The sequence below is a fragment of the Lampetra planeri genome, chromosome 1, assembly GCF_965212315.1.
Source record: "Lampetra planeri chromosome 1, kcLamPlan1.2.h2, whole genome shotgun sequence".
Taxonomy (NCBI): domain Eukaryota; kingdom Metazoa; phylum Chordata; class Hyperoartia; order Petromyzontiformes; family Petromyzontidae; genus Lampetra; species Lampetra planeri.
Genome location: NC_136107.1, coordinates 13,104,647 through 13,129,856, shown reverse-complemented (window position 1 = coordinate 13,129,856; position 25,210 = coordinate 13,104,647). Strand labels below are relative to the sequence as shown.

Genomic DNA, 25,210 nt, shown 5'->3' with positions numbered 1-25,210 from the left:
TGGGAGGGGTGGGGCTGGGTGGGGAGGGGCTGGTGACCCCGTGGTGCCCTTATAAAACTCAACGTTTAACCTACTCACGCCGGCTTGTGCCCGCCCTCACAGTCGGGCATATTTGCGGAATACACCACGCCGCCGTTGACCCTGGCCATTGACCGAGCAATCCAACGTTCCTACCAGCTCCCTCCGCAGGAATGTGTTGCATGGGCAGAAGAGTAACACATATCGTTGTTAAAATACATAAGCATAACTAGACCAGTTTCCACATGTTTGTCCTTTGTTTATTTACACATCACATCAACCACAGGGTCTTGTGGGAGTGCGTAATTTCAGCAGCATTGGTTCAACACAAGCAAATTCCGGAAAGGTCGAAAGACATAGTGTCTCATCAGCAGAATTAGGCTCGCTTGTTTGCTTATTTTATTACATAGTGATTCGAAAAGGCAAAGTGATTTCTTGTTCAAATGAGCATGGAGAGAGTGATTTTGCCTCCTGTTTGCAGCCCTTAGCCGGCGGTGAAAATCTCAAATTCCTTTGGCGGAGAGGTGAATCTAACCATAGAGACATTGTTGACTTCACCACAAAAGGTGGTAATATATATGTTTTATCGATTTGGGATGCAATACGGGTTCAGTCAGCACCCAACAAGAATTTGAATTCGCTCATTCCGATTGCAAGTAACTAATACACTTAGTAGTACAAACTAAATATGCGTAGTTATGGAGCATTATGGATATATAATATACAATGCGGTACTGTATAAGCAAACTCTGTTCTGCGTATATTGTTTATGATTTTATCTTACTAAATATATCAAGGAAATTACATTCACATTATTGTTTATGCATCTGTACTGGAAACCTTTCTGGTGTTAATTCGATCAATCCATCATTATATTGGTTCATATTTCTCAGCACTAATTATCAAGGTCCATAGGAAGTGATTTGTTTGGATATGTAATTATAGTGTCTAATTGATACCCTGGGCACCCTTGCAAACGAGACGTTCCATCTCCAGGGATTATCCAGGTAAAATGTTTGCATACATACCAAAAACGTTATGTCACAGGTAAGAGCCAAGAATGTCATGTTACCAAAATAAAATGTTTCTTTAAAAAAAAACAACACAGAATTAAGCAGCTTTACAAACACACCGAATATTTATGTAAAATAGTTTTCAGAAAACATGAGAACATGAATATAAGCTTTTACTAAATTATGTAAATTTCCAGGGATAATTTATGTTAAATTATAAATTAATTATAATAGTGGGGCGTGTCGCGAGACTGCGCATGCGCAGTGTGTTCCCCGGTAGCTCGACGGGGAAGTGCCGGCCACTGTTTCGGGTTGGCAGCGATCAAATCGGTTTCGTCTTTAAAAAAAGCAAAAACATTTATTCATTCTTTTTTATCCCATCGTTACGTTGGTGAAAAGGGGGTATGTGTAACAATTAAGAGAGACGACGACGAAGGCGACGAAACCGACATTTATAAAAAAACAAATTTTAATAACGCTACCGGTACAATGACATAAGGTGCGGCGGCGAGGCAGCGCGCAAGGTACGAGAAGATACGCCGCGACCCCCACGCGAAACGTCTCCACTCTTGGGGTTTTACATTGGTTCGTGTTGAGTGTTTTGGGGCGACCTCTAGCAGTAGAAGAGCTTGCCTTGTCGTGTGAGTGTGTGGAGTGTTTTGCTTAGAGCGCCGTGTGGGTGGGGGGAGCGGTGGTGCAGCGGTTAGCGCCGCGCTACGAACCCGGCGTCCCCGGGTTCGATTCTCGCTCACGGCCAACACCGCTGACGATTGTCTGAACCGGTCCTGGGCCCTCCCCCCTAGGTCGACTCAGCCTCAAACGATTCCCTGCTGCGGTGTGTAAACATCGGCCCTGGGGGAGACAAAGGCGGCCGGGCGTGGTTTGCTGGTCACCACCCCCCCCATCGTGTGGTGCCGTGCCGGCTGTCGTGGGTGCTACTCACTAACATCACTTGCCCCACCACAGTGTGACATCGCGTTCACGTGTAGGGCTTGTTTATAGTTCAACATTTGGGACACGCGCGTGTTCGTTTAGTCTATTTATATGTGTACACGGTATGCCCCCCTCCCTATCTGCCTGTTTCTTGTTTTTAAATCCTTTATATTAAGTTCACTTGCTTGCGCGCTTACGACCGTGCAAATTTTTCGGTCGTTTTTTAACCCAATCCCCGTGATCCAATCGAGCTGACATTTTCCACACAGACTCGTTGTGCGTGACAATTAATTTTCGTGAAAATGTTTTTCCGAAATTTTACACTTTTTAGGAAAAAATAAATTATATTTAATTACCAATTGCTTAATGGTGGCAGGCAATCATCTGACCCATAGGTGGCAGCCATCTCAAGCCAGAGGACGAGAGGACTCTAGCCGCCACGCATATAAAGGATTTATAGTGAAAAACTTTGTTTTTACGGGTAAATTTTGTATTCGTGAACACTGGTGCCACCTGCGGGTTGGTTCGTAGGTTGTTGTTGTTGACAAGAGGACAACAGCGCCGTCTTGAAGGGGGCGTCACGCCGGGCTGACTGGAGGCACCAAGGACGAGGCCAACTCACTCCCATCACGAGGACCAAGGGGACGGAGAGGGCCCTGCACTTACCAACAGGGAGGGAGGGAGGAAAGCCAGACCTGACGAGGAGACTGGCAACACGGAGAGCAGAGGTACGACGGAGAGACATTCTTCTTTTTACCCTGTATTGGTCGGAATTCTCTTCGCCTCTTCCCAATGGCAAAATGTTCGCGAGCTTAAATGTCGATGTCTAGGTAATGTTGGCCATCACGAGAGGGCTTCAGGAGAGCGTTTGTGTCGTTTTCTCATGAACACGATTAGAAACGTGTTCTAGATTTGAGGCTTTCGTGTAACTGCAAGGATTCGTACTCTTTGATTTTTTCGGTGAAGTCAGGTAGGTAAAACAATCAATAAAACAAAATAAATGAAAACAATCAAATCGCGACGTTTCGGAGGCAACACAAGCTTCCTTCATCAAGTGTAAAAAATTACACAAAATAATTGAAAACAACCAAATCAAATCGCGACGTTTCGAAGGCAACAAAAGCGTCGTGTTGCCAGTCTCCAACACAAGCTTCCTTCATCAGGTGTAAATTTTTACACCTGATGAAGGAAGCTTGTGTTGCCTCCGAAACGGCGTGATTTGATTTGGTTGTTTTCAATTATTTTGTTTTATTGATTGTTTTACCTACGTGACTTAACCTAAAAAACCAAAGAGTAGAAACGTATTGCCCACGTTACCTGATTGCTGTAACAAGATGCTGGCTGGCTGGTTGGAAAATTGCCTGAAATGGATGGCTTTGCTGTGGTCCTATTGATTTGCTCGTGAAGTCGTGGGTCGTTTTGGTAATACTGTATGTGACTACAATGTTTGGCTGCGTGGTGATTGTGTACTGCGGTTGTGGACTCGCCCATTGGTTTTGCGGCTGGCAAGCGCGGCAGATGATGGCTGCTGGTTCTTTAACCATGCCACCCATATTATTTTTTGTATCGGTTGGGCTGGCTGAAAAGTGATCGAGACCCAATGTGTTTGTCCGGTTAACCAACGAGCCAACTGACATGCAGTTTGGACATTTAGTCTGACGACATGTTTGGTAAGCGAATTATGTTTGACAATGTGGAATAATGCATTTCATTTTCTAAAGCTTGCCGTGGGCTGTACGGTATTGCTTATGATCTGTGGTTGTCGAGCTGTGTCGTACACATAATAATGACACTTTGAAATGTAAAACACCATCTGGCTAGGATGTGAAGGTAGCATGGAAAGGACACCTTGTGATCAAATCACAATGAATACATCTGATCTCATCAGATCTCGGAAGCTAAGCAGATTCAGGCTGGATAGTGCTTGGATGGGCCACCATCATGCATACTGTACGATGCTCTCCCCCTTCAACTTGCATTAACCAGCGGGGTGAAGTATGGTCAAATTACTCCCATGACACAGCATGGATAGGCCCACATCTAGCAATGGATTTTAAAAAGGGATGTACATATATGTACGTTGTAGTACTGTACATTGTAAAAGAAAAATCAATTTAGCTTTTATTTGAATACGTTGGTTGAAATGTATAATTACTCTTTATATGATGTCCTGCTTAATTGTGTCTGTCTGAGATGTAGCTGGCTTGGTTAATGTCGTAGCAACCTTGTAACTTGTTAAATGTTATCTATTCGATTATTGGCAGCGTTGCCTGGGTATGTGAAAATGAGCAAGGGAGGGAATGTGGTCCGTGCACGTTGAAATACATTTACATTTGATAAAGAGTAAATTGGGACGTTTGGTTACAATTGTGTTTCTCCCCTCACCAAAAAAAATACGAACAGTGTACGCAGTAGATGTTTTTGAGTGTCACTGCTGTGTCCACTGCCTAGCTACGGCAGTCATTAAAAACTATCCAATAAAAACATTACATTTGTTTTAAATGATTTCATTCCCAACCCTAGTAACACATTATTTTTTGCATTCTAACGGGTTTTATTATATTGTGAGCCGCACAATATAACTTTCAATTAAGGGGTACATGTAGCTGCAAGAAAAAAAAACTATGATGAGGTTAATTCTAGATTTGAAGCTTTCGTGACTGCAAGGAATCATCTTCTTAGGTTTTTTCCGGTAAAGTCACGTAGGGTTACCTACGTGACTTTACCGAAAAAACCTAATATGATGAGGTTAGGTTGTGAATTCAGTGCCTTGTTTATACTCTGTAGTCATGTTTTTGTTGTCCTTCCCACGCACCTATTAGCACGGTTGACTACGTACAGTGCGATATAAATTCAACATACATGTCAAAAGGATTTATCCAACCTATTTATGCTGAAATTTTTACATTGGATTTGCATGAAATGATAGTGCATAGACTCTTTCCTTTTGAATTCCTTATGATTTATTTTCACATTCTTAATGGATGTTTTGTAATCTTTTTTATGTATGTGTAACGTTGTCAAATTGATTTACGTCTGTGGGTCCAATACAGGAAACCTTTCAAAGAAATTACAATGTCACATCTAGTATGTCAATGTTTGGCAAGCCCCAATGAATAAATGTAAGTTAGAGCCTTGTTTTTTAATTCACTGCTTGATGAGGGCTTCTCTACACTTTACCAAGTTGGTCAGTGTGGGTTGTTGAGGTGAGATGTGGGTTGTTGAAGTGAGCATATGTAGAAGCATGCCTGAAGTTACTATATAGGTGATTACACATTTTTTTAAACATACTTAGACTAAATTAAAAGAAGAATGAAGTCAAAAGGTCATCACTGCCACTTTTGCTTCCTTTTTCAAGATTTTACTGCTTCTGTAAAGTTGAGACCTGACCTGCAAGGTTCTCATAATGTCCTACCAACTGGGTTTAGGTTTTTGTTTTTTCACCGATCTCTGGGTACCACTCCAAATCCAATGTTGGTAACCTACCTTCATCCTGCAGACGTGTCCCAACCATTGCAAGCCTTACTTCACGTCTTCCAAATTTATATTTTAAACTTCTAAGCCACTCCCTCCTATCCTGCCTTGAATGTTCTACAATTTATTGCATGGACTTGTATTTAATTCAGCTGACAGACTTTGCCCAATATGCTCTAAAATTTACAGCATCCTCAGGTAGAGGCTCTGTTTGAAAAAAGTGGTCTGTAAAAGTACTGTCTGCTTCAGTAGAATTGTAACATGAATTGTTTTTCATAACAGTTTTAGTATGCGCTGTATGTGGTCATATTCACGCCAGGTTGGATGTAATAGAGTGACAAAATAAGTTAAATCTAATATCTTGCGTGCAGTTTTTTTCATGTTACCCGAGTGGTCAGCAAATGAATTGCATGCTGTTTGTACGCATATGGCTCCTGCATGTAACCATGGAATAGGGAGTGGTTGGTGACGTTGGTTGCGGCAGAACTTTTGGCACTGAACAGTACTTTTTACTTCATGTATCATGCAGTATGCCCGCTGCGAAATAACCATTTGGTGTGCATATAAAACAATTGACCTCCGTGTTTCAGTATTTAAAAGTATAAGAAGGGCACTGCGTCTCCATTTTAAGCCAGCTGGCCACTTTTGGGTGTGGCATGTACACACCATTTGTATTTTCAGATTGCCTCGTTTTCAAAGAAAGGAAGAAGCATTTTTGCTTTAAAGCTGCCATTTAACTAAAAGCACCTGTAGTCTGCATTCTTCAAGGTCACCTTAATGGTATAGCCATATGGTATGTTCCTCCGCCTTGACCACAAACTGAGTAAATTAAGCTACGTGCTTAATTTATATACTAAATTATTGAGGGCTTTAATCTTTTGTCCTTGTTATGGATGTGGGTTTTGAAGTGCCATGCTTTGTTATGGATAATGCCAGTCACCACTTGGATACGTTTAAGGAGGCAGAGATATTAACTCAGAATGACTGAGACCCCTGAACAGGCACTCAGACCTGCTCAAGGGCACACGTAGCCACATTCAGACCCATGCGGTCGCTTGTGTAGATATACCGAAATACTAGGAAACACAAACATGGACACAACAAACGTTGACATTCTGGAACAAGCAAGGTGAAACATGCTGGGAAAACGTATTTATGCTAAATGAGGCATTAACATTTAATGACAAGGTTTGGAATATCAGTTACATAACTCTGATGCAACATTGGACTCTTAATCTAATCTGTGTAGGATGTACTGGGTTTCCAGATTTATTTTGGTCAGATCAAATTTATTAAATAAATTGGCCACAATTTTCAGCTCGGGCCAAGGTCCGTTTATTGTTATGAGAATCATGTTCTCTACATGGATTTGTCAGCTAAGTTACTAATCACCGAATTGTGTGGTATTGGCTATTTCAATTCAGCAATGTCACACTGTCAGTGCTTGCTGAAGCATTTGGTGGTTCCATAGAGCATTAAAGCTGGAGACAAGCCCACGTCTAAATGATTGTAGTCGTTTGTACAAACGTTTTTGGGGACAATGCAAATCGTGTACACAATCTGTAATTTTCTGTTAAGATTTTGTGTGCTTTTCAACTCATAAAAGTAGTTTGTTTAGATTTGTTGAAAACACAACATTGGCCACAGCTACAGATGTCACGCAGTTAAATGGGCCTGGTTAACGGATTGTTTTCATTGGAAACAGAAGAGTGGTGTTATTGACTAACCTGGAGTCTCGAGACTGAGCTCTCAGCTGGGACAAGGTACTTGTGACATCTCTCTGGTGGCACAGAGGCAATGAATAAAACTTAACAGTATGTGAAAGAATAGCAACGCACTGCTTTCAATCTACTCAAGTAGATTATTGATAATAATGGAAATAAAATCTTTGATACTGTATCACATATTAGTTTTTTCTTTGACCATGGCAGCATGTAGTATGAACAAAAAATTGCACTTTGCCTTACATGGTGAAATATATTGCCACTAAGTATTACTCTAGTCTTCTACACCATGCATTTGCATTTGCCTTTACAAGACCTGTGAAACTATACCTGTGTGACATATCTTATATGTTTTGTGTAAATAAATGCAAACAACTATGAGAAAAGCCCTCAACTCACTCTTAACATTTTGATTTACAGGAAATTCCTTCACCCAAGTGATGAGCATTTCCCCGCTCGTTCACCTCTCCTAAAGTCCTCATCGCACCATGGCAGAAGACGACAAAACGGCCATCTTGTCTGAGGATGAGCTGGATAAAAAACACCGCTACATTCTCACTGAGCCAGCCAATGGGGTCACGCCGAGTGCAACGGAGGAATCACAGGAGAACTCCACAGACGACGAACCCGACTGGATTGAGCGACGATGCATAAAGATAAACGATGACCTCCTCATCTCTAAGGCCTTCTATTTCTTCTTCTACTCGGCCTACGGTTCACTTTTTCCATTGCTGCCTGTCTATTACAAGCAATTGGGCATTAATGCCAGCCAGAGCGGACTACTGGTCGGAATTCGTTATTTCATTGAGTTCTGCAGCGCGCCCCTGTGGGGGGCTTTGGCTGATCGCTTTCAAAAGGGGAAACACCTCTTACTTTTCTCCCTGCTTTGCTGGATTGGGTTTAGCTTGGGAATTGGCTTTGTACATCCGGCTACGCCACACTGTACCCTCAAAGAACTCTCCTTCGCTAATGGGACGACAACCACTATAACCACAACTTTACCAACATCTTCATTCTCCATTCCACCTACAAATGCCACGGGGAATTTAAGAAGGAAGCGTGAATTGGCAACAACAAATAACGTTCAAGAATCCTTTGCATTAAAATCGACCCCTCCAACTAAGATTCCCTTTTTTTCCATTGGTTATGCGCATCCATTAAGCACGCGAGCACCTTCAACCACAATTGGCTTTGTGAGAAATGTTAAATTATTCGGAGTGAATGGTAGTTCTTTACCGAACACCACTGGCCCTCAGACAACAGGAACCACACCAAAAACCACAGTCGATCCCACCAAGTTCATGATTGTATACGACAAATTGGAGCTTCGCACCATCTTCTTGCTGCTGCTGGTACTTGTGCTCATCGGAGAGTTCTTTAGCGCGCCCGCCATCACCATCGTGGACACAGTCACCCTGCTTTACCTGGGACGGAACCGTGACCGTTACGGGCGGCAGCGCATGTGGGGTTCACTTGGCTGGGGCGCGTGCATGCTATCAATCGGCCTCCTTATCGACTATACAGACGTGGATATGACTGGCTGGGTGGAGGCTCCATGCCTCCCCCCAGAGTACCACAACTACCAGATCGCCTTCATCGCATTTGGAGTCACCATGACAGTGGCTCTGGTGGTGGCAACACAGTTTCACTTTGACTACAAAAGGTGCGTGTCTGACCTGAAATAACAAAGTTATGCTTATCTCGAAAGAAAAAGTGTGGCTAATTATGCATATCACAACAAGTTTGAACACACCAGATGTTTAATAAACAAGCGAAACGTTATTACTACAGGGAGACCCAGTCATAGGCTGTTATTTCCACCATTATAATAGTACCCCTTGCGGGTTTGGGTGGGGGGTCAATCACGTTGCCTTTTTCATGAAAATGGACAACAATTTCACATTCATCTCATTCATATTAGTATAAACTAACATTTGTATAGATTGTATTCGCAATAAATATTCTGTTAAATGCGGAAAATATTCTGCAGATCATGCGCTAAATTATTTCCTTGCCAGTAATAATTATAATGGGTGGAGCAGTGATGCAGTTATTACCACACTGTGCTTGTGAACCCAGTGATGCCATGGTTTACACCAGTGACGAGTGGTCTCTGAACTGGTCCTGGCTGTCCCTCCACCCGTTCACTAACCCAAACGAACCAGCATGCTCGAGTATGGCCAACCAACCCCCATGACTCACAACATGGGGAGGTTTTCATCCAAAGTATCTTTTAAAAGGGGATGAAAAGATGATACTTATGAAAAACATGTATATAATAATTAAAACAATAATAACTGTGGTGGAGATCCCGAGAATGATTAATAGCAAAAATTTACCCCTGCAGGTTCTCGCGAGAGGCAATTGAGGAGACGGAGTCAATCGAGATCCCGCACGTGGAGCCTGTCGACAGCACCGCACGTGAACGCCGCACCAGCAGCAGCACCACCACGGTGTCAAGCACGTCTGCCATCACGGCAGCTGTGCCCATTCCCGACGACAGCGGGGGCAAGCCCGAGCCCAAGAAGTACCGCTACGGGCACCTGGTGAAACTGCTGTGCAATGTGCGCTACGGCTCGGTGCTGTACGTCACGTGGTTCATGGGCTTTGGCTACGGGTTCGTCTTCACGTTCCTCTTCTGGCACCTGGGCGACCTGGGCGGTACCCCAACCCTCTTTGGAGTGTGCTCCGTGCTCGACCACCTCTCTGAGCTGACCGCCTACTTCTTCAGCCACCGCCTCATCGCCCTCATTGGGCACGTACGGTAATGCTCCTGTGCGTAGATTTTCGCGGTTGTACTGTACAGCTCTCCGATGCATTTTCAGGTAGTATCGCTTGTTGTTCGGCTTGATATGCGATCTCTTAAGTTTTTAACGAATATTTCAGCACATGGAGCAAAATTTTTGATATTATGCCTAAACATCATGCCGAAAATCACGCGGTACAACCTGAACACACGCCGGAGAGTTGTATTTTGTAATATCTATAATCTGCAACCTTGCAGCATCGGCTGGGCCCTTAATAATTAACCCCCTTCTCCCACCTCTGAGACACGTCACGTAAAAGGCTTCTACTGGCAGGAACGAAGTGAACCAGCCTACAATAGATTATATCGTCCGTCCGTCCGTGTAGCAACATCGCCCCCTACTGCAAACACTTGGCAGGACCCTCCAAAAACCTTTAGACTCAGTGACGCTTTCCTGGCTAAACAAGTGTAACATTCCCTTATAATTCCCTGAGATAGCTTTTTAATTAAAAAACCTTTAAACTCAGTGACGCTTTCCTGGCTAAACAAGTGTAACATTCCCTTATAATTCCCTGAGATAGCTTTTAATTAAAACATTTAAATTAAAAATTAACTCACAGCGGCCTCAAGCCTACAGCTAGGCATAAAGCCTAGAACTAGGCCTCAAACTCTCCCTTCGTATCGTACCCCCGCGTGTGTGAAAGGGAGTTAATGTTTAACAATGTTACATTCCCTGATGTTTTAAAATAGAAACATTTAAATGTAAAGCTTTTACATAAATAATTAAAACATTTAAATTAAAAAATAACTCACAGCGGCCTAAAGCCTACAGCTAGGCCTAAAGCCTAGAACTAGGCCTCAAACTCTCCCTTCGTATCGTACCCCCGCGTGTGTGAAAGGGAGTTAATGTTTAACAATGTTACATTCCCTTATGTTTTTAAATAGAAACATTTTAATTTAAAGCTTTTACATTAATAATTAAAACATTTAAATTAGAAATTAACTCACAGCGGCCTAAAGCCTACAGCTAGGCCTAAAGCCTAGAACTAGGCCTCAAACTCTCCCTTCGTATCGTCCAATTAGGTGTAGCAACATCGCCCCCTACTGCAAACACTTGGCAGGACCCTACAAAAACCTTTAGACTCAGTGAGGCTTTCCTGGCTAAACAAGTGTAATAATACATTATGTTTATATTCTTTGGTTATTCGTTCCTACCAGCCCACCCCGCAGGGTCCTGTTTATTTATTAAGAGCACACTGGGTGATGCATTTATGTAACGCAGCTACACATAGCCGACCCTAACACACAACCCCATCGTCGGCGTCCAACTACGCAGCTGCCCGACTAGCGCAGTGACGGTGATGGTGAGAGCCTTGCAGGAGATCGTCCACGTAGAGAGACGACGTAGAGAGATGATAGCGAGCAGCGACGCAGCGAGGACCCAGGACGCGCAACAGCACCGAACCTTTGGTTCGGGGTCCCCCTTATATACGCTTCAGCGTGGCCAAGCCCTGCCTCTGGCCACGCCCCCTTCTAGAGCCCTCGAGCAGGTTCCCGAAGCTTCTCGACTGACTCCGCCTTTCACCTTTACCCCAGATACGCCCTCCTCATAATTAGGCATTACGTAATGTGCCCATAACTGTGATTACCCCTTCAGGCCGACAGGTGGCACCCTGTCATTACACATGCAACATATAAATCAATACTATTAGAACATCAGAAATGTGAAGGCTACAAAGGTCGTTGACCCAACCAGCATGTCTCATGTTTCACCGCGTTATAGAGGAAGCCCTTTGTAAGGTTAAGCCGGTGTCACGAGATATCTGACCTACCCATAACATGAGTCCCTTGGATCTACCAGTATCCTATAAATCAATACATTACTAATAATAATTTACAGGCCTTTGTCAAGATTTGCCCAGACTCTGTTAGTCAATGGGATTGTTTAAACGTACTTCACTGGGGGGGGGATCAGGACCGGTTCAGATATCACTTTCCACTGATGTTCGCCAAAGCCAGGAATTTAACTCAGGTGGTTGGATTTAGAGTGCAGAGTGCTAATAACTGTGACAGCGGTCCCCCACAGGCAACATTATGAATATAGAACAGTCTATTATCACACGTACTTGTTGATGCATGTATTGTCAGTGTAAGGATTGATTTTAAATCAATAATTGCATGGATCATTATACCTTTTAGTACTGGCTATCATTTACTTGTCATGTTTGTTTTAACTGATGAATTTGTTTAGAAACGAAGGAGGAGTATGTTGAAATACAATGTCTTGTAGCCTGGGGAAGTTATCTCTGTCTGAAGTAGAAACTTATATTTTTACCATTTTAATGCAGTTTAATTGAAGAATCTGGTGAAAAAAAAAGTTTGTCAGTTTTTTTAAGTTGTTTGCTGTTTTTATTTATTTTACTTGTTCTTCTCAGCTGTCAACTTATTGAAAACATGCATCCCAATCTCTTGTCTCTTCTCTCAGTTTTTTTCATCTCTTAAGTCAGTAACTATCATTAGCAGACAGAATATAATGAGAAAACAACCGGATATTGTGGGGGCATAATCGATTTGTTTTTCTTTTACTTTGATTCCATGTTATATGCAGTTTAAGCAACCTTACGTTCTATGAACTACATTTTACCAAAGTATAAATCGAAATTTATATTTTCAAAAAAAGTCAAGGTTTTTTTTGCTGCAGTATACTTAGACTCACAGTAGCAGTGCATTTTGTCGGAGGTGTAATTGAACATTTTACATTGCATATGCAACACGCACAGAAGCACGCTCATGTATTCTAAGAGCAGGTATCTTGTTAAAGGACCATTGTCGGGTTTCATCGTGAGTATATGTGGTTTAAAGATGAGTCATTGTTACATGTCATGAAAGCTGTTGTATGGCTGATGCATTGAGAGCTTGTTTTCATTCATTGTTCATGGTGAAATTAGCATTCATTGCCTATGGCTGTCGGGGCAAATAGACCTTGTCCTGCACCTCACACATGGAATCGTACCAAAATATAAAGTGCAACATATTCCTTATTTTTGACTGTAGGATAACACGAATTCAATACTTAATAATGATATAATAACTGACTTAAAGCTTTTGTGACTGCAGGAATTCATATTCTTGTATTTTTCGATAAAGTCACATAGATAGGTTCAAAGAAAATAACCAAAAATAACAATAAACTACGACGTTTCGATCGCAACACAAGCAATCGTCATCAGGAGCAAAAATAGCGGGAAACCTGCTGAGGCAGGATGTTTTAACGGTTTGAAATGGGTGTAGCCCAAGGGTCATAAGCGAAGTGGGCGGGGCTATTGATGTTAAAGTGAGAAATTTGCATGTCAATGTAAGATCGGAGAGCTACCGCCACGACGACAAAGCTGCGGAGGTGGCCATTGTATTGTGAGAGATTAGGTTAAATGGCTTTACATTAACAGGTTAAATGTCTCACTAACATAGCCACCGTTGCTGGTTTTCCTCAATGTGGCGGTAGACCCTTGGGCTGCACCCATTTCAAACCTTTAAAACATTCTGCCTCAGCAGCTTTCCCGCAATTTTTTCTCCTGATGACGATTGCTTGTGTTGCGATCGAAACGTCGTAGTTTTTTGTTATTTTTTGTTATTTCTTTGAACCTATCTAGGTGACTTTACCGAAAGACCAAAGAATATGATACATCATATCTACATCTCATTGTAAAGTTCAGGGCAGACTGCATAATTAATTATTTTGCAGTTGTACCAGACAATGAAAACAACTATTATCTTGGCGCTGATAATAAAACTTACTGGTGCGAATATATAATAAATGTTTGCATTAATCTTCTTTGTTCTTTCGGTAAAGTCACGTAGAAGGGAAATAATAAAATAATACAAATTAAACATAATAAAATACAATTCTCACGACGTTTCGGCCACAACGCAAGCAGCCATCCTCAGGTGAAGAACAGGTCTGTCGGAAAGACAGCGTCTGAATGAACACCACCAAGCTTGGCAGCGTATATTTAAGCTGAGTTAGGGGAGGAGGGGCGCCTTGACAAAGGAATTTGCATATCAACAGAGGAATTTAGCATATTTATGGAAAAATGCAGATATGGATGTTTGCATTAACTTCTCACACAGTGCATTGCAAGTGGAGGTGGCGAGGTGGCTTAGAGGTTAGCACTAAGCTGACTCCGGCGAGATCCTTGGTTCAAAACAGGCAGCAACTTGTGATTGATCTCAAGTGCAGTGAGTTGATGGTCACAACCGTCACCAATTAATGCACGAAAAATCACATTTGGTTTTTGTGCTTAATGTGGCTAAATTCCACCTCTGATAATGAAAAATTAATTTGGCTCTTTTGGTAAAGTCACGTAGGTATAAAATGCTGAAGTGCCCACTTCAGCAATTGTTTCTTGCTGTGGTTGTCCCACCTGATGACGGACGCTTGTGTTGCGCCCGAAACGTCGTGATTTAATTTATTTTATTTTATACTTACGTGATTTTACCAAAAGAACCAAAGAGTATGGATCCCTGCAGTCACGAACACTTCAAATCTAGATTAATTTGGCTGTATTGGAGTGAACATTACTCTCATTGTCAGGGTATATGGAAAAGTGCTGCTCTCTAATGTGTGAACCAGAGGTCACTTGAAGGGAACTCAGAAGTAGGTCTGTGATATCAACATCCATGGTTCTTTCTCTTAACACTTTTGAGTCTCTGCTCGAGACCAAAATGGATTGTTTGTCTCATGGGGCGTGGCCAGTCGTAGCACAATCAGGATACAATTGGGGGGAAAAGTAAAAAAAAGTGTGATGGCTACTTACCTCTCTCTCACCTCTTCACTCAGAGTCCTGTATCTGGGGCTGGCCTGCAACACAGCACGATACCTCTACATCTCATACCTGGTCAACCCGTGGTATGTCTTGCCCATGGAGATCCTGCAGGGTAAGTGTGTCCTGTCAGAGTGCACGGTCAGCATGGAATTTGTTTGCATGTAAGGTGCTTTGAAAATGTCTCAGTTGCTCACTGTTTATTTGCAAATTACTATTCACTTGGGGAATTCCAATAATATTTTACAATAAAATCACTAGTCAGTATATTGTTGACCGGTAAATGTTAAATTAAATGTTAAATTGCAGCTTGTTGATGTGGACTCTAGAAACAATACAGCAGGGGGATATGTCCTTGGGAATGGCTTCTATTTGGCTCTTTTAGAGTTTGCTTTTTTAAAACTGTGTATTACCTCCTGTGACGTATGGATAAAAAAAATTGTCTAAATAAGCAAAATGGAACCAGACTGCAAATTGTGCAGGGAAGCATTGAGAGGTGCACGTTTGTGCTTACACTGGGATAAACGTGGATTAGAGAACATACGCAAGATAGAGACATCATCAGACAAGTATTGGGCTTGTGTGAGAAACGCCGCTCAAATATCTGGTGGCCGCTAGGTGAGATTAATGACACGGTGGTAGCCAGAGGGACCACTCAAGTGGGCATCAGCTGTGGAGATGGAGCAATAAAATTGGTGCATGTGCAGGTGCTAGTTGGATTACTGAATGCCAGGACTGAGAGAAGGCCACGGCTTAAGTAGGTGGGAGGCCTTTATTCCAGCAGTGGATTGATCATGGTTGACGATGAAAAGAGCCTGGTTTGGCCTTAGACTGAGAATGCATTATTTAAGGTGAATAAAAACAAGCATAGTGTCGATCATGTGCACTCAATTTACATGAGACAGACAGCCTCAGATATTGTGCAGTCCACTGGGTGTGATCTGTTGATGCAGTTGCTAATAGGAAATGACATGGTGTACAGTGTACATTGCGCAGGGTGGTTCTCTGCCTGCAATGTGTGCGTCATTCAGTTTGCTTGTATTCATGCCATGAATAAAACACACCCACTCCTTGTTGTTCGTCATGCACCCAGTGGCTCATCTAGAGCACAGACAGGGAAGGAAACACTCCTTTGAGAAATAGTGCAAATACGATTAAAATTCAATGTTGTGGAAGAAGTACATTGCATGCAGATTTTGACATCTTTACAGTGATTTGTTCTGTGCTTGGAGTAGTAGCTCAGTGGTTAGCACACTGGGCTATGAGCTCTGCGACCCGAGTTGAAATTGAGGCAATGTCTTTACATCAGCGGTGAATGATATCTGAACTGGTCCTGGAACTCTTCTTCATCAATCCACAGTGACCAGCGTGGTGGTCAAGAAAATCCAGAAGTGGATTGACTAAGAGCTCAATGCTATGTTGTGTTGTGCTGTGTTCATCCCATTCGCTGTACATATACATGATAGTTTATTCACGATTTGGTAAGGTGGCATTTTGTGACTATTCGCTGGCAAGCTTCTCAAGAAGGAATTTTCAGTGTTTAGTGGAAGCCATCATCAATTTAGGACATGGCAGTTAGCCAAGCCATGAAAGATTAATACGTTTTTTACTCTTACAAAAAATAAAGCGGTTGTTTTTCACATTACCAGATTGGTAGCTAAAGAGAACAGTGCTGACAGCAAATGAAAGCGCCTGCCTACATTTATGGTGAAATCAGATGAGCTGATAGTGCACAAGTTAATCTTTCCCCAATTAGGATATATATAGTCCTGAGAGAAAGCCACCTGTCCTGAATGGTGTCTTTGACAGTGACATGCAGGCGTTTTGCACTTACATTCACGCGTGTGTTTGCCAGCCGCGTGTGTATGCTTAACGGCCGTGTTTGCGTGTATCCAGGTGTGACGCACGCGGCCATTTGGGCGGCCTGCATCTCTTACCTTAGTGCGGCGGTGCCACCCTCGCTGCGAACGTCGGCACAGGGCATCCTGCAGGGCCTGCACCTGGGTCTCGGCCGAGGCTGTGGCGCCATGCTCGGCGGGGTCATGGTCAACTACTTTGGTACTCGCCAACTCGCCGCTGATGATCAGAGAAAACAGCACGTCCTTATGCTGCTAACTCAAGTTTTAATTTTCTGTCTTGTTTTATTTTTGCTCGTGTTACTGGAATAATGATAGTAGATGTGTTTACAATGATAACTAAAATTTTACTGTTTTTATGGCAGCATTCTGCAATGAGTAGCAATTTTATTTTAGATCTTCAGGTAAATCCATTATCATGTCAAAGTGTCTCCATGCTTGAACTTTTGGGTGGGGTGGTACTCCCTGCCACTGGTGACCCTGAGGCAGTAGCAAATATTCCACGTGACTAATTTTATTGTGGGGGGTATACAGTCTCTTCACACACCACACACTGTTGACATTTCCACAGTGAGCTGTAGTTTGAGCGACCCACCATATCGTTGATTGCTCATGTGCTGCAAATATGGGCTAACCTGCAGTGCAATTAAACATTTAACTATCTTACTTACTGACAACCACATAGAGCTAAAACATGGGTGCACTGAGTGTATTGGTTCAATGGAAATACGATTATCATCAGCAACTTAATCTTGAATAATTGCCCTTAATTAGCCATACGGAATCAGCATAATCAGGCATGATTAATCCACTGCTTGATGAGGGCCTTCTAAAGTTCTCATTTATCACGGTTCTTGCACCTACACATGAGCTGATTTCATCGCTGTACAGGGTAAATGTTCTCTTGGGCATGTTTTCTCCTTTGACTGCCACTTCAACATTGGTCTTCGCCACCATCCATCGTCGCTGCTAACCATGTGTCATGTCCAAACTCACATGACTTAAGCCAGGCTATGTTATTGTACATAATCAACGTTTTTGGGTTTAGATCGCGTTATTTATAAATGTGTCTTAACCCTCCACCACCCGACACGGCCAATCAGTAAAAAAGTGTCACGTTGACAAAAGACAAATTAGTTCACTGCTTTAGCCCACCGGTGTGTTGAAGCGCGAAACCACAACATTTACAATTTGAGTACGACGTTTCGACGTTTCGCTGGTAATTGCATCCAGCATCATCGGGCAATTCGCCAGAATGGTGAGGCTCTGCTGTGTCTCCCGTTCTTATATAGAGCAGCAGCAGGGTGACGTCATCATTAACTCATGCATTTTTTTAAAATTGGGTTTGGGGAAATTAATGCACTCGTCTTACGTCGCTGCTATTTTAATGTGGGGCTTTAAAGGGGAATCATGTGAGAGTGCTACAGAGCAGTGGCGTGGCCATGGGTGATGATTGCATGGTGCGTGTCCACGCGTGCAGGGGCTGCGGAGACATTCCGTGGGATCGGCATGGCCTCCCTCGTGACGCTGCTTCTCTTTGCCTTCATCCAATGGCTTCTTGGGCCTGAGGAACTTCAAAGTGAGTGCCGAACTTAGTTTGATGCAGCTGGCTTTGATGTGTACCCAGAACTGTTGTTCCAAAATGTAATGCTCCAAAATATGTACTTTGTTGGTTTTCTGGTTGTGTTTTATAGCTCTTTGATGTGTTTACGGGTCGTACCACGTGTTTAACTCGATGTCCAACTTTTCAATTCAATGCTGAATTCAGTCCCAGAAGAAGCTCCCAGCATTTGGAGCAGAATGCCAGACATTGTGCTGAAGGACATACTGTTCAAGCTGAAAACATGTGTGAAAACCTCCAAAATTATATTTGTTATTTTAACAACTAAGATATATGTAGCCAATGTAATCGAAAAAACCCAGCTGCTATAGCACAACGAGAATATACTAAGGTATTATTTTATCTCCTTTATGATGCCACTGCAGCGACGACGACGCTCGTAGCTCAGCCAGATCCCCCAGGGGCGCCGATCGCCACCATTCAGGTGCTGGTATCGCATGAGGAGTCTGATGGCCAGCGTGAGCGGCGTCCGCTGCGAAGCCGCAAAACCAAACACCAGGAGGAGCAGGAGGACCCGGGACGGCCGGCATGGGGAGTGGGAAACTCCTCGCCATGGGTGTCCCTCACCTACACACTAATGCAGCTCAAGGAAGCTCTCAAACTGAGGAGGGAGCAGAAGATGATGAAGGCAGCAGCAGCTGCGCAGGTAATAAAACCGTTACCGCCGAGCACATGAGCATCATGTGTGTGTGGTTTGTTGGCTCGATTGGCATCTGCATTCGCAGTCAACCCAAAAACGTTGCATTTCTGTATTTTGCATATTATGAGCCAATATGATATGTAAGTTGATAAAGCTTTTAATATTATTAAATAGTGACAACTGACATTGGCGTTTCTCTTAATGCATTTTTAAAAATGACAATTCCATTTGTGATTCTTTTAAAGCTACTTAATTTACACTCGATCGTGTTTTAGGGTAAATACGAAATTGGAGGTGGGGGGCCTGGGGCACCACAGTGGTCTTGATAAGGTTGAGAACCCCTGCCATGAACGAGTAGTCGTTTAGTGTATACTGAGCAAATACAAGTTATAATCCTTTCTATCAGCAGCAGGCACAGCCTGGAGAGAAAAACCAACCATCCTCGGGTTACCAAGCAGGCGGCGGGCATCATCCCACGGAGACGAAGCCAGAGGGGCCAACGTCGGAACACGGGCATCCAGATGGGCAACAGGAGAAGAAGCCAGCCGATGGCACTGCGACATCCGTACCCACCGAGCCAGGCCACGTGCCATCTGAAGACGAACCAGGGTGGCAGTGAGCGCAGCAACCGGAAGAACGTTGGTGATGAGAAGAAAGGAAGGGTTTAGCAATGGTGGTGAGTGGGTGTGCTTGCTTTTTCTCCCCCACCCACCCCAACAATCCTCATAGTTGATACCTGTCGGCCCAAGCACTGCCTGCAAACAAAACCTGTTTTTGTGTTCTCTGGATGCGTCTCAGAAAGACATCGGGTAGCTTTTGTCTTTCTCACCTGCAGCTGGTTGTATTGAAGACCGTCAGATTGGAAATGTTCAGTGTAAGAATAGGTCATTGGATTGGTTTTACAGTTAGGAAAGTGGTTTGAATGCTGCTGTACCTGTTTAACTCTCTGAAGGCTTTGTAGATATTCTTAATTGTAGTTTACTGTATACATTTTATTCTGTGTCAAACTGTCCAATAGCATAACCAGAATTGTATTACATTTGCTGAAAGTAAGATCTCGTGTAAATCTGGACATTTCTTCCATAAATATGGCCATATGAAAAACTCAAACTCATAGCCCATCTCTGTTATCAGGTACACTGAAGGCCTCTGGAAGTGTTTTTAAGAGTGTCATGGTGCAGACTTGAGAAGGCATACGGCATTAGAGTATTTTACTGTTGTTCTGTGTTCAGTGTGGAAGCATTCACATAGTTTGTGCTTGCCATTATCATCAACTAATATACGAATATAAACAGTTAAGTCCCCAAGCTTGCTGCAGATGTTTTCCCTTGGAAACCCAACGCTTGGTTCATATTTTACATTAAACACATAAATTGCAGTTCTTGTATAATCTAAGGCATTCAAAGCCCCCTAACTAAATGCTTGCACGTTTTAAACTTTCTGAATGTTATGGATTTTATTTTAATGTACCAAAGGTTATCATGTAGTTAATGTGATTGCAAATTTAATATTAAATCCTGTCATTGATTTGGCTCAAATTCCAATTAAGTTACAGTCCAGTGAGAAATACATTTGCGCAAATGGCTTGGATGCTTAGCTGCAATTTAATCTCAGGCCCCCTTTTTGAGCACATTTATTTATTAAACTGTCTTTCTACTAATATTTTGAGTTAAATGAAAAATTCTCATCCTTATGATTTTGTAAAATATGACTCTTAATTTAAATACAGAACAATAAGCAGGTCAGTATCTTGCAGTCAGATTTGAGGATGAGCAGTCTTAACACTTGGGTTTATGGATTTAACGCGCATTTGTGCACAGTTTTTTTATTTGGTAAACTATTTCACTATCCATTATTTAAAGAGGTAGCAGTTGTTGAAGCACTCATGCTAGGTAGAATGAAAGATGGTGCTTATAATACGGTATGTGTTTGTGTGTGGTTTGTCATTTTCATTGGCTTCTCATACTCATTTAGTGGAACTCATTGTAATGGGATTAGTAGCCATTCTTGCAGAGAATTTCTGTGGACCAGGACTTAATTTCACGAGTTGCCATGAATACCATGCTTGCAGTGAGATTGTTTACTAATGTCTCCGGGAACAAAATTGGACCTATTTAAAATATACAAAACATTGAAATTGTAGTTTCGTTTTTCCCTATTGGCTGCACCTAATGTGCAAAACGAAAGTTGTCTGCTATGTTTTGTGAATCAAACTGAGTTATGAAAACCAGAGGTGGTAGCAAGCTTGGCTTGTTAAGTTGAATTTCTGCCTGCGCCTGTGTATACACAAATGGAATACACTATCCCATTACTGTCCCATATTCCTTGTCACGTATCAGGGGATTAGTGACAGGCTCGTATTTTGCTACCCTCTAGAGGTGTGGTGATGAACCCGACTAATTGAATACTGCAATAAGATGTGACGATGTGTATTGAATCTGATGTGTAAGAATATTATTTTAAATACCGAAACCTTGTCATAAAGAGTTCACATCGCCGGCCTACAGCCCCTTGTGGCTTCAGCATGAGCCACGTTATCAGAATATTATTTAATTAAATTGCGAAAAGCGTATAAATATTTGTACCTTAACTACCCTCCTACTTTACTGTACAAATTTGGCCAAAGGGCATGTTCCAACCTCTCGAAAAGGCTTCGTTCTTGCAGTTCAACTTTCAAGAAGGCAATCAGGCAGGATGTTCAAACAGCTGTACACAAAAGGGACTCAATTCTTGACGAAATGTTATTTATCTTCAACAGTTTGGAGGAAAGGGGGGCTTATTTTAGGGTTTACATTGCATGCACGTGTGTGTGTTTTATGGGACCATTTTAGGATTGAGTGTGACCTGGAAAAATTCACAAAAATATGTGTTTACAGAGTTTTATTTACAGGAGATTCATATTTTGGCACGTGTCTTAAAGAGAGAAGATAGTGTTTTTCCCACTCATGCTGAATTTATGTTTCTTGATGCACGCATACAGTAGTTTTGTATTGTTATTCACACAGACATCCGATAGGATGTGTCCAGGATTTATTAACTTGACCGAATGTTATTCAAGCCCAAAGTTTGGTATCATTTCTTGTGATTGGCCAATGTAAAATGCGCACAATATTCTATAATTACTTTGAACTTTCCCCACAATAAGCCAGATATGCCATGAAAATGTTGCAAGGCTCATAGATAATGTATTACCAATACTTAATCCCAATGAGACTACATTCCTCTGTTTATAGTTACGTTTTCTTTATAGGATCCATGAGGATCGTTTATAAATTGAGGGTGCAGTCTGCCCACTCTTTTCTATTATGCAACATTAAATGTCATTGTGAAAATCATCGCTGGTTTTCTTACTGCAGTGCTCACAGTTTTGAATGTTAATGTTACACTGGGATATATTATTTTAATTTGATAATTTCATCCTTGCATATTTCCACCTAAAACACTTTTAATAAGCAACTTTAAATACTGGTGACTTACTCGAGTTTCATTAGAGTTCAACTTTGGCCTCATTATCCAACGTGCGTTTTGGACTGTTTACCGAATTAAAGTGGCATTCAGGTTAATTTTTGGAAATGGTTTGTTTTATGTGTTTTTGTGGAGTTTAAAAACACGGTACTAAAAAGTTAAAGTATCGAGTTGGGTTTATGCATTATTTATAGTGTAAATTGTTTGCTGTGTGAGAATCAAACTCGCATTACAAATTGTTGAGCATGAATGAGTGAAGTGCCAGCGCACCTAGCGTCATTGAGTTCAGCGTTTACTTTGGCATACACTTTTTAAAGTGCATCCTTTACGGATTTTCACGCTTTTTTCTCAGATTCACCATTTCAACAACTGCAACACCCCAGAGTGCTGCATGTCGCTCGTTATATGTATGTATACTTTCACGTTCAGCTAAAAAACAAAGCCTGATTTTCACAACGTCCGTTGTACCGTGGAACAGGGTTAAGATGAAGGTCCGCTATATGCCACTCGTGCAGCGAGGGTTGCTTCTTGACAATGGACTCCTCAGAATTGAAAGCTTTTTTTGCAGATGCACTTTTAAGTTTTCCAGTGCCTTCATCCATGTTTGTGGACGAAGTTTGTGTACATTTTATTTTTCGTGTGGTTGGGCTGCTGGTCGTAGTGTGCTTTGTAAATGATACAGCGTGAGTAGAGATCCACATTGAATATTAATAATTGATATACCAAACAATTGCACTGTATAGTACAGTCGGGAAATGTTTTGCAGAATTGCTAGGAAAGAGGGTAATGTATTTTTGTGTCGAGGAACTTTTGCATTATTAAACGTCCATGTAATGCTTGATGTATGGCAACTATTAGACACCGAAACCTGCTTTGAATGTACACCGCTCAATGTCCCTTAAATATCTACTCAACAAGGTGGTGCAAATGACACACAACACCGTGCACTCAATGGGCTTGACACTCCGTGGGAGTACCGTGCCTGACGCCATTTGCCTCTTCACATTTGAATCTCAATGTCGAGTCTCTTGCCACTGGCCAAATTGCAAATGTGGCCTGCACAAAATCATTTTAAATGTTATGCACATGCATTGATTGAGGCTTTGCGGATTGTGAATTCTCAAATATCCCTTGAGTTGCGTAGACAGTAATTAATATGCTCCAGCAGAGCAATATAAAGGGAAAAAAACGTAACTATCCTAAATGTGCAGCACGTCACACTTTTGCAATTGGCACTTAAGCATGGATTGATACTGGATACAACCAAAGATTTGAATTGTGTTTGTCATAACGGAAGCAGTGGCATAAGTTCCGAGTAGATGAATATGCTACCTATGGACTATAAATTGTCATGTCACATTGTTAAAATGCATACCTGTAAGGTTTAATGTGGTAAGTGTTGTTATTGGTTTAACATGTTGGTTCAGTGACATTGGGGTGTACTAGAATTAGTAGGTCGTTTAAGAATGTGTAACTACTGTATGTGATGGTGTGAGCACTCCACAAGCTGGTAAGTGGTGGACTTTGCAGTTAATCAAATGGCAGGCAGCTGAACAATCCGTGTAAAGGGAACACTGCGAATACAACGTATAAGCATTCAACAAGGCAGTGTTGGCATGCTCAGAGTTACTCTGCAAGACACATTTAAAGCACGCGAATGGTGGTCATGACCATCTTTTTATTTTACTCATGCCAAAGTCCACCCGTGCGCGTGGCCTTACTTAATGGATCCGAAGCTGTGTAAGGAGAAAAAAAAGGTGATATTTTTAGACTTCAGACACAAACCCAGGCGTTCAACTTCCAATCGCTCTGCATGGACCCACGTGCATTCAATCACACACCTGAAGCCGTTTAAATGAGCGGTGGGGGGGGTAATGACATCTGACGTATGGTTACCAATCTGTCGTGCAGTAAACGTTAAAACGCGTTCGTGTAATGGTTATAACCACCAATTTTAAGTGTGCTTTATAAGCGAGTCATTCCACTTGTGGCGCCAATTGTCGCTCAGCCGTCAAAACAATTATTCTGCCTTCTATGTGCATATGTCGGTTTCGTGACTGTACAGCTTACGATGTAAAAAAACATTGTGGTTACGCGATGATAAAAAGGAATAAAAGTATATATCTATTGCAACATTCGTGCGATCGTTTTCATTTCTTTTTGGGCCTCATCTTAACAGTCGGTGTGGGGTTGTATGGGTACACACATCATCGGGAGCAGAATCTCGTGGTGACGGATGTGGTCGTGTTGTGGTCCTACGCTGCCCCCGTGTGGATAATGTCCACGTGGGGGAAGGCCGTGTTCCGGTTGAATACAATGCAGGGTTTTTTTGGGGTTATATTTCGTAAATATATAAATGTGTCGTTAAACCCGCCACCACCCGACACAGCCAATTAGTAAGGATTGTCACGTAAACATGCAAATTCGTTACTAGTACAGAACACCTCGGTGTGTGGAAGAGCCAAGCCACAACATTTACAATCTTGAGTTGGACGTTTCGCCAGTAATTACAACCAGCTTCATCAGGCGACAGCCAGATTTGTGGAGAAGTCCACCTGTTTCGTTCCTTAAATAGAGGCGTAGATGTTGCCTTATTCTAACCTTTATTCGCAGGCCTTGCAAGCAGTGGGGGGTTCTTTGACCACACTTCATCTAATGGTCAATGGGATACGGCAGTTGAAATGCAACCTCGCGATAATTAATGGGTGACCGCATAAATAACATTCGTTTTCAGGAATGAACAATAATATAATCCGTTCCACCCCCGTTATAGCAACGCAGTTTCATTGTCCAATGTTTCTAGCCTGCACGTACTTGTGTGGCGGGTAATTGTAAGGCGTAATACGCCGTCACCACTACGCCACTGGAAATATGTAGCTCCAGCCATGGGCCAACAGGGG

At 42.3% G+C, this 25,210-nt stretch overlaps 1 protein-coding gene across 6 annotated transcripts; it reads left to right on the top strand.

The window, feature by feature from the left end:
• The first annotated feature begins 1,292 nt into the window (after positions 1-1,292).
• MFSD6 (major facilitator superfamily domain containing 6) lies at positions 1,293-24,443 on the top strand. Of its 6 annotated transcripts, none has more exons than XM_078593946.1 (10): positions 1,302-1,555; positions 2,496-2,692; positions 6,120-6,231; positions 7,583-8,825; positions 9,510-9,926; positions 14,746-14,843; positions 16,625-16,786; positions 18,065-18,163; positions 18,571-18,851; positions 19,252-24,443. In XM_078593946.1, the coding sequence occupies exons 4-10, from the start codon at positions 7,651-7,653 to the stop codon at positions 19,462-19,464; spliced, it is 2,445 nt and encodes an 814-aa protein (XP_078450072.1). In that variant the 5' UTR covers positions 1,302-1,555; positions 2,496-2,692; positions 6,120-6,231; positions 7,583-7,650; the 3' UTR covers positions 19,465-24,443. The 6 variants fall into 6 exon arrangements, with proteins under 6 accessions (XP_078450080.1, XP_078450048.1, XP_078450072.1 ...); XM_078593939.1 differs by lacking the exon at positions 6,120-6,231 and adding an exon at positions 1,835-1,959; XM_078593923.1 differs by lacking the exon at positions 6,120-6,231 and adding an exon at positions 1,835-1,963.
• The last annotated feature ends 767 nt before the right edge of the window (positions 24,444-25,210 follow it).

Bases quoted from the DNA above. Each gene is read 5' to 3' on its own strand.
- MFSD6 (XM_078593922.1), top strand. From the start codon at position 7,651: ATGGCAGAAGACGACAAAACGGCCATCTTGTCTGAGGATGAGCTGGAT. The intron at 8,826-9,509 runs GTGCGTGTCTGA...TTACCCCTGCAG, and splicing joins TTTCACTTTGACTACAAAAG to GTTCTCGCGAGAGGCAATTG. The intron at 16,787-18,064 runs GTACTCGCCAAC...CCACGCGTGCAG, and splicing joins GGTCATGGTCAACTACTTTG to GGGCTGCGGAGACATTCCGT.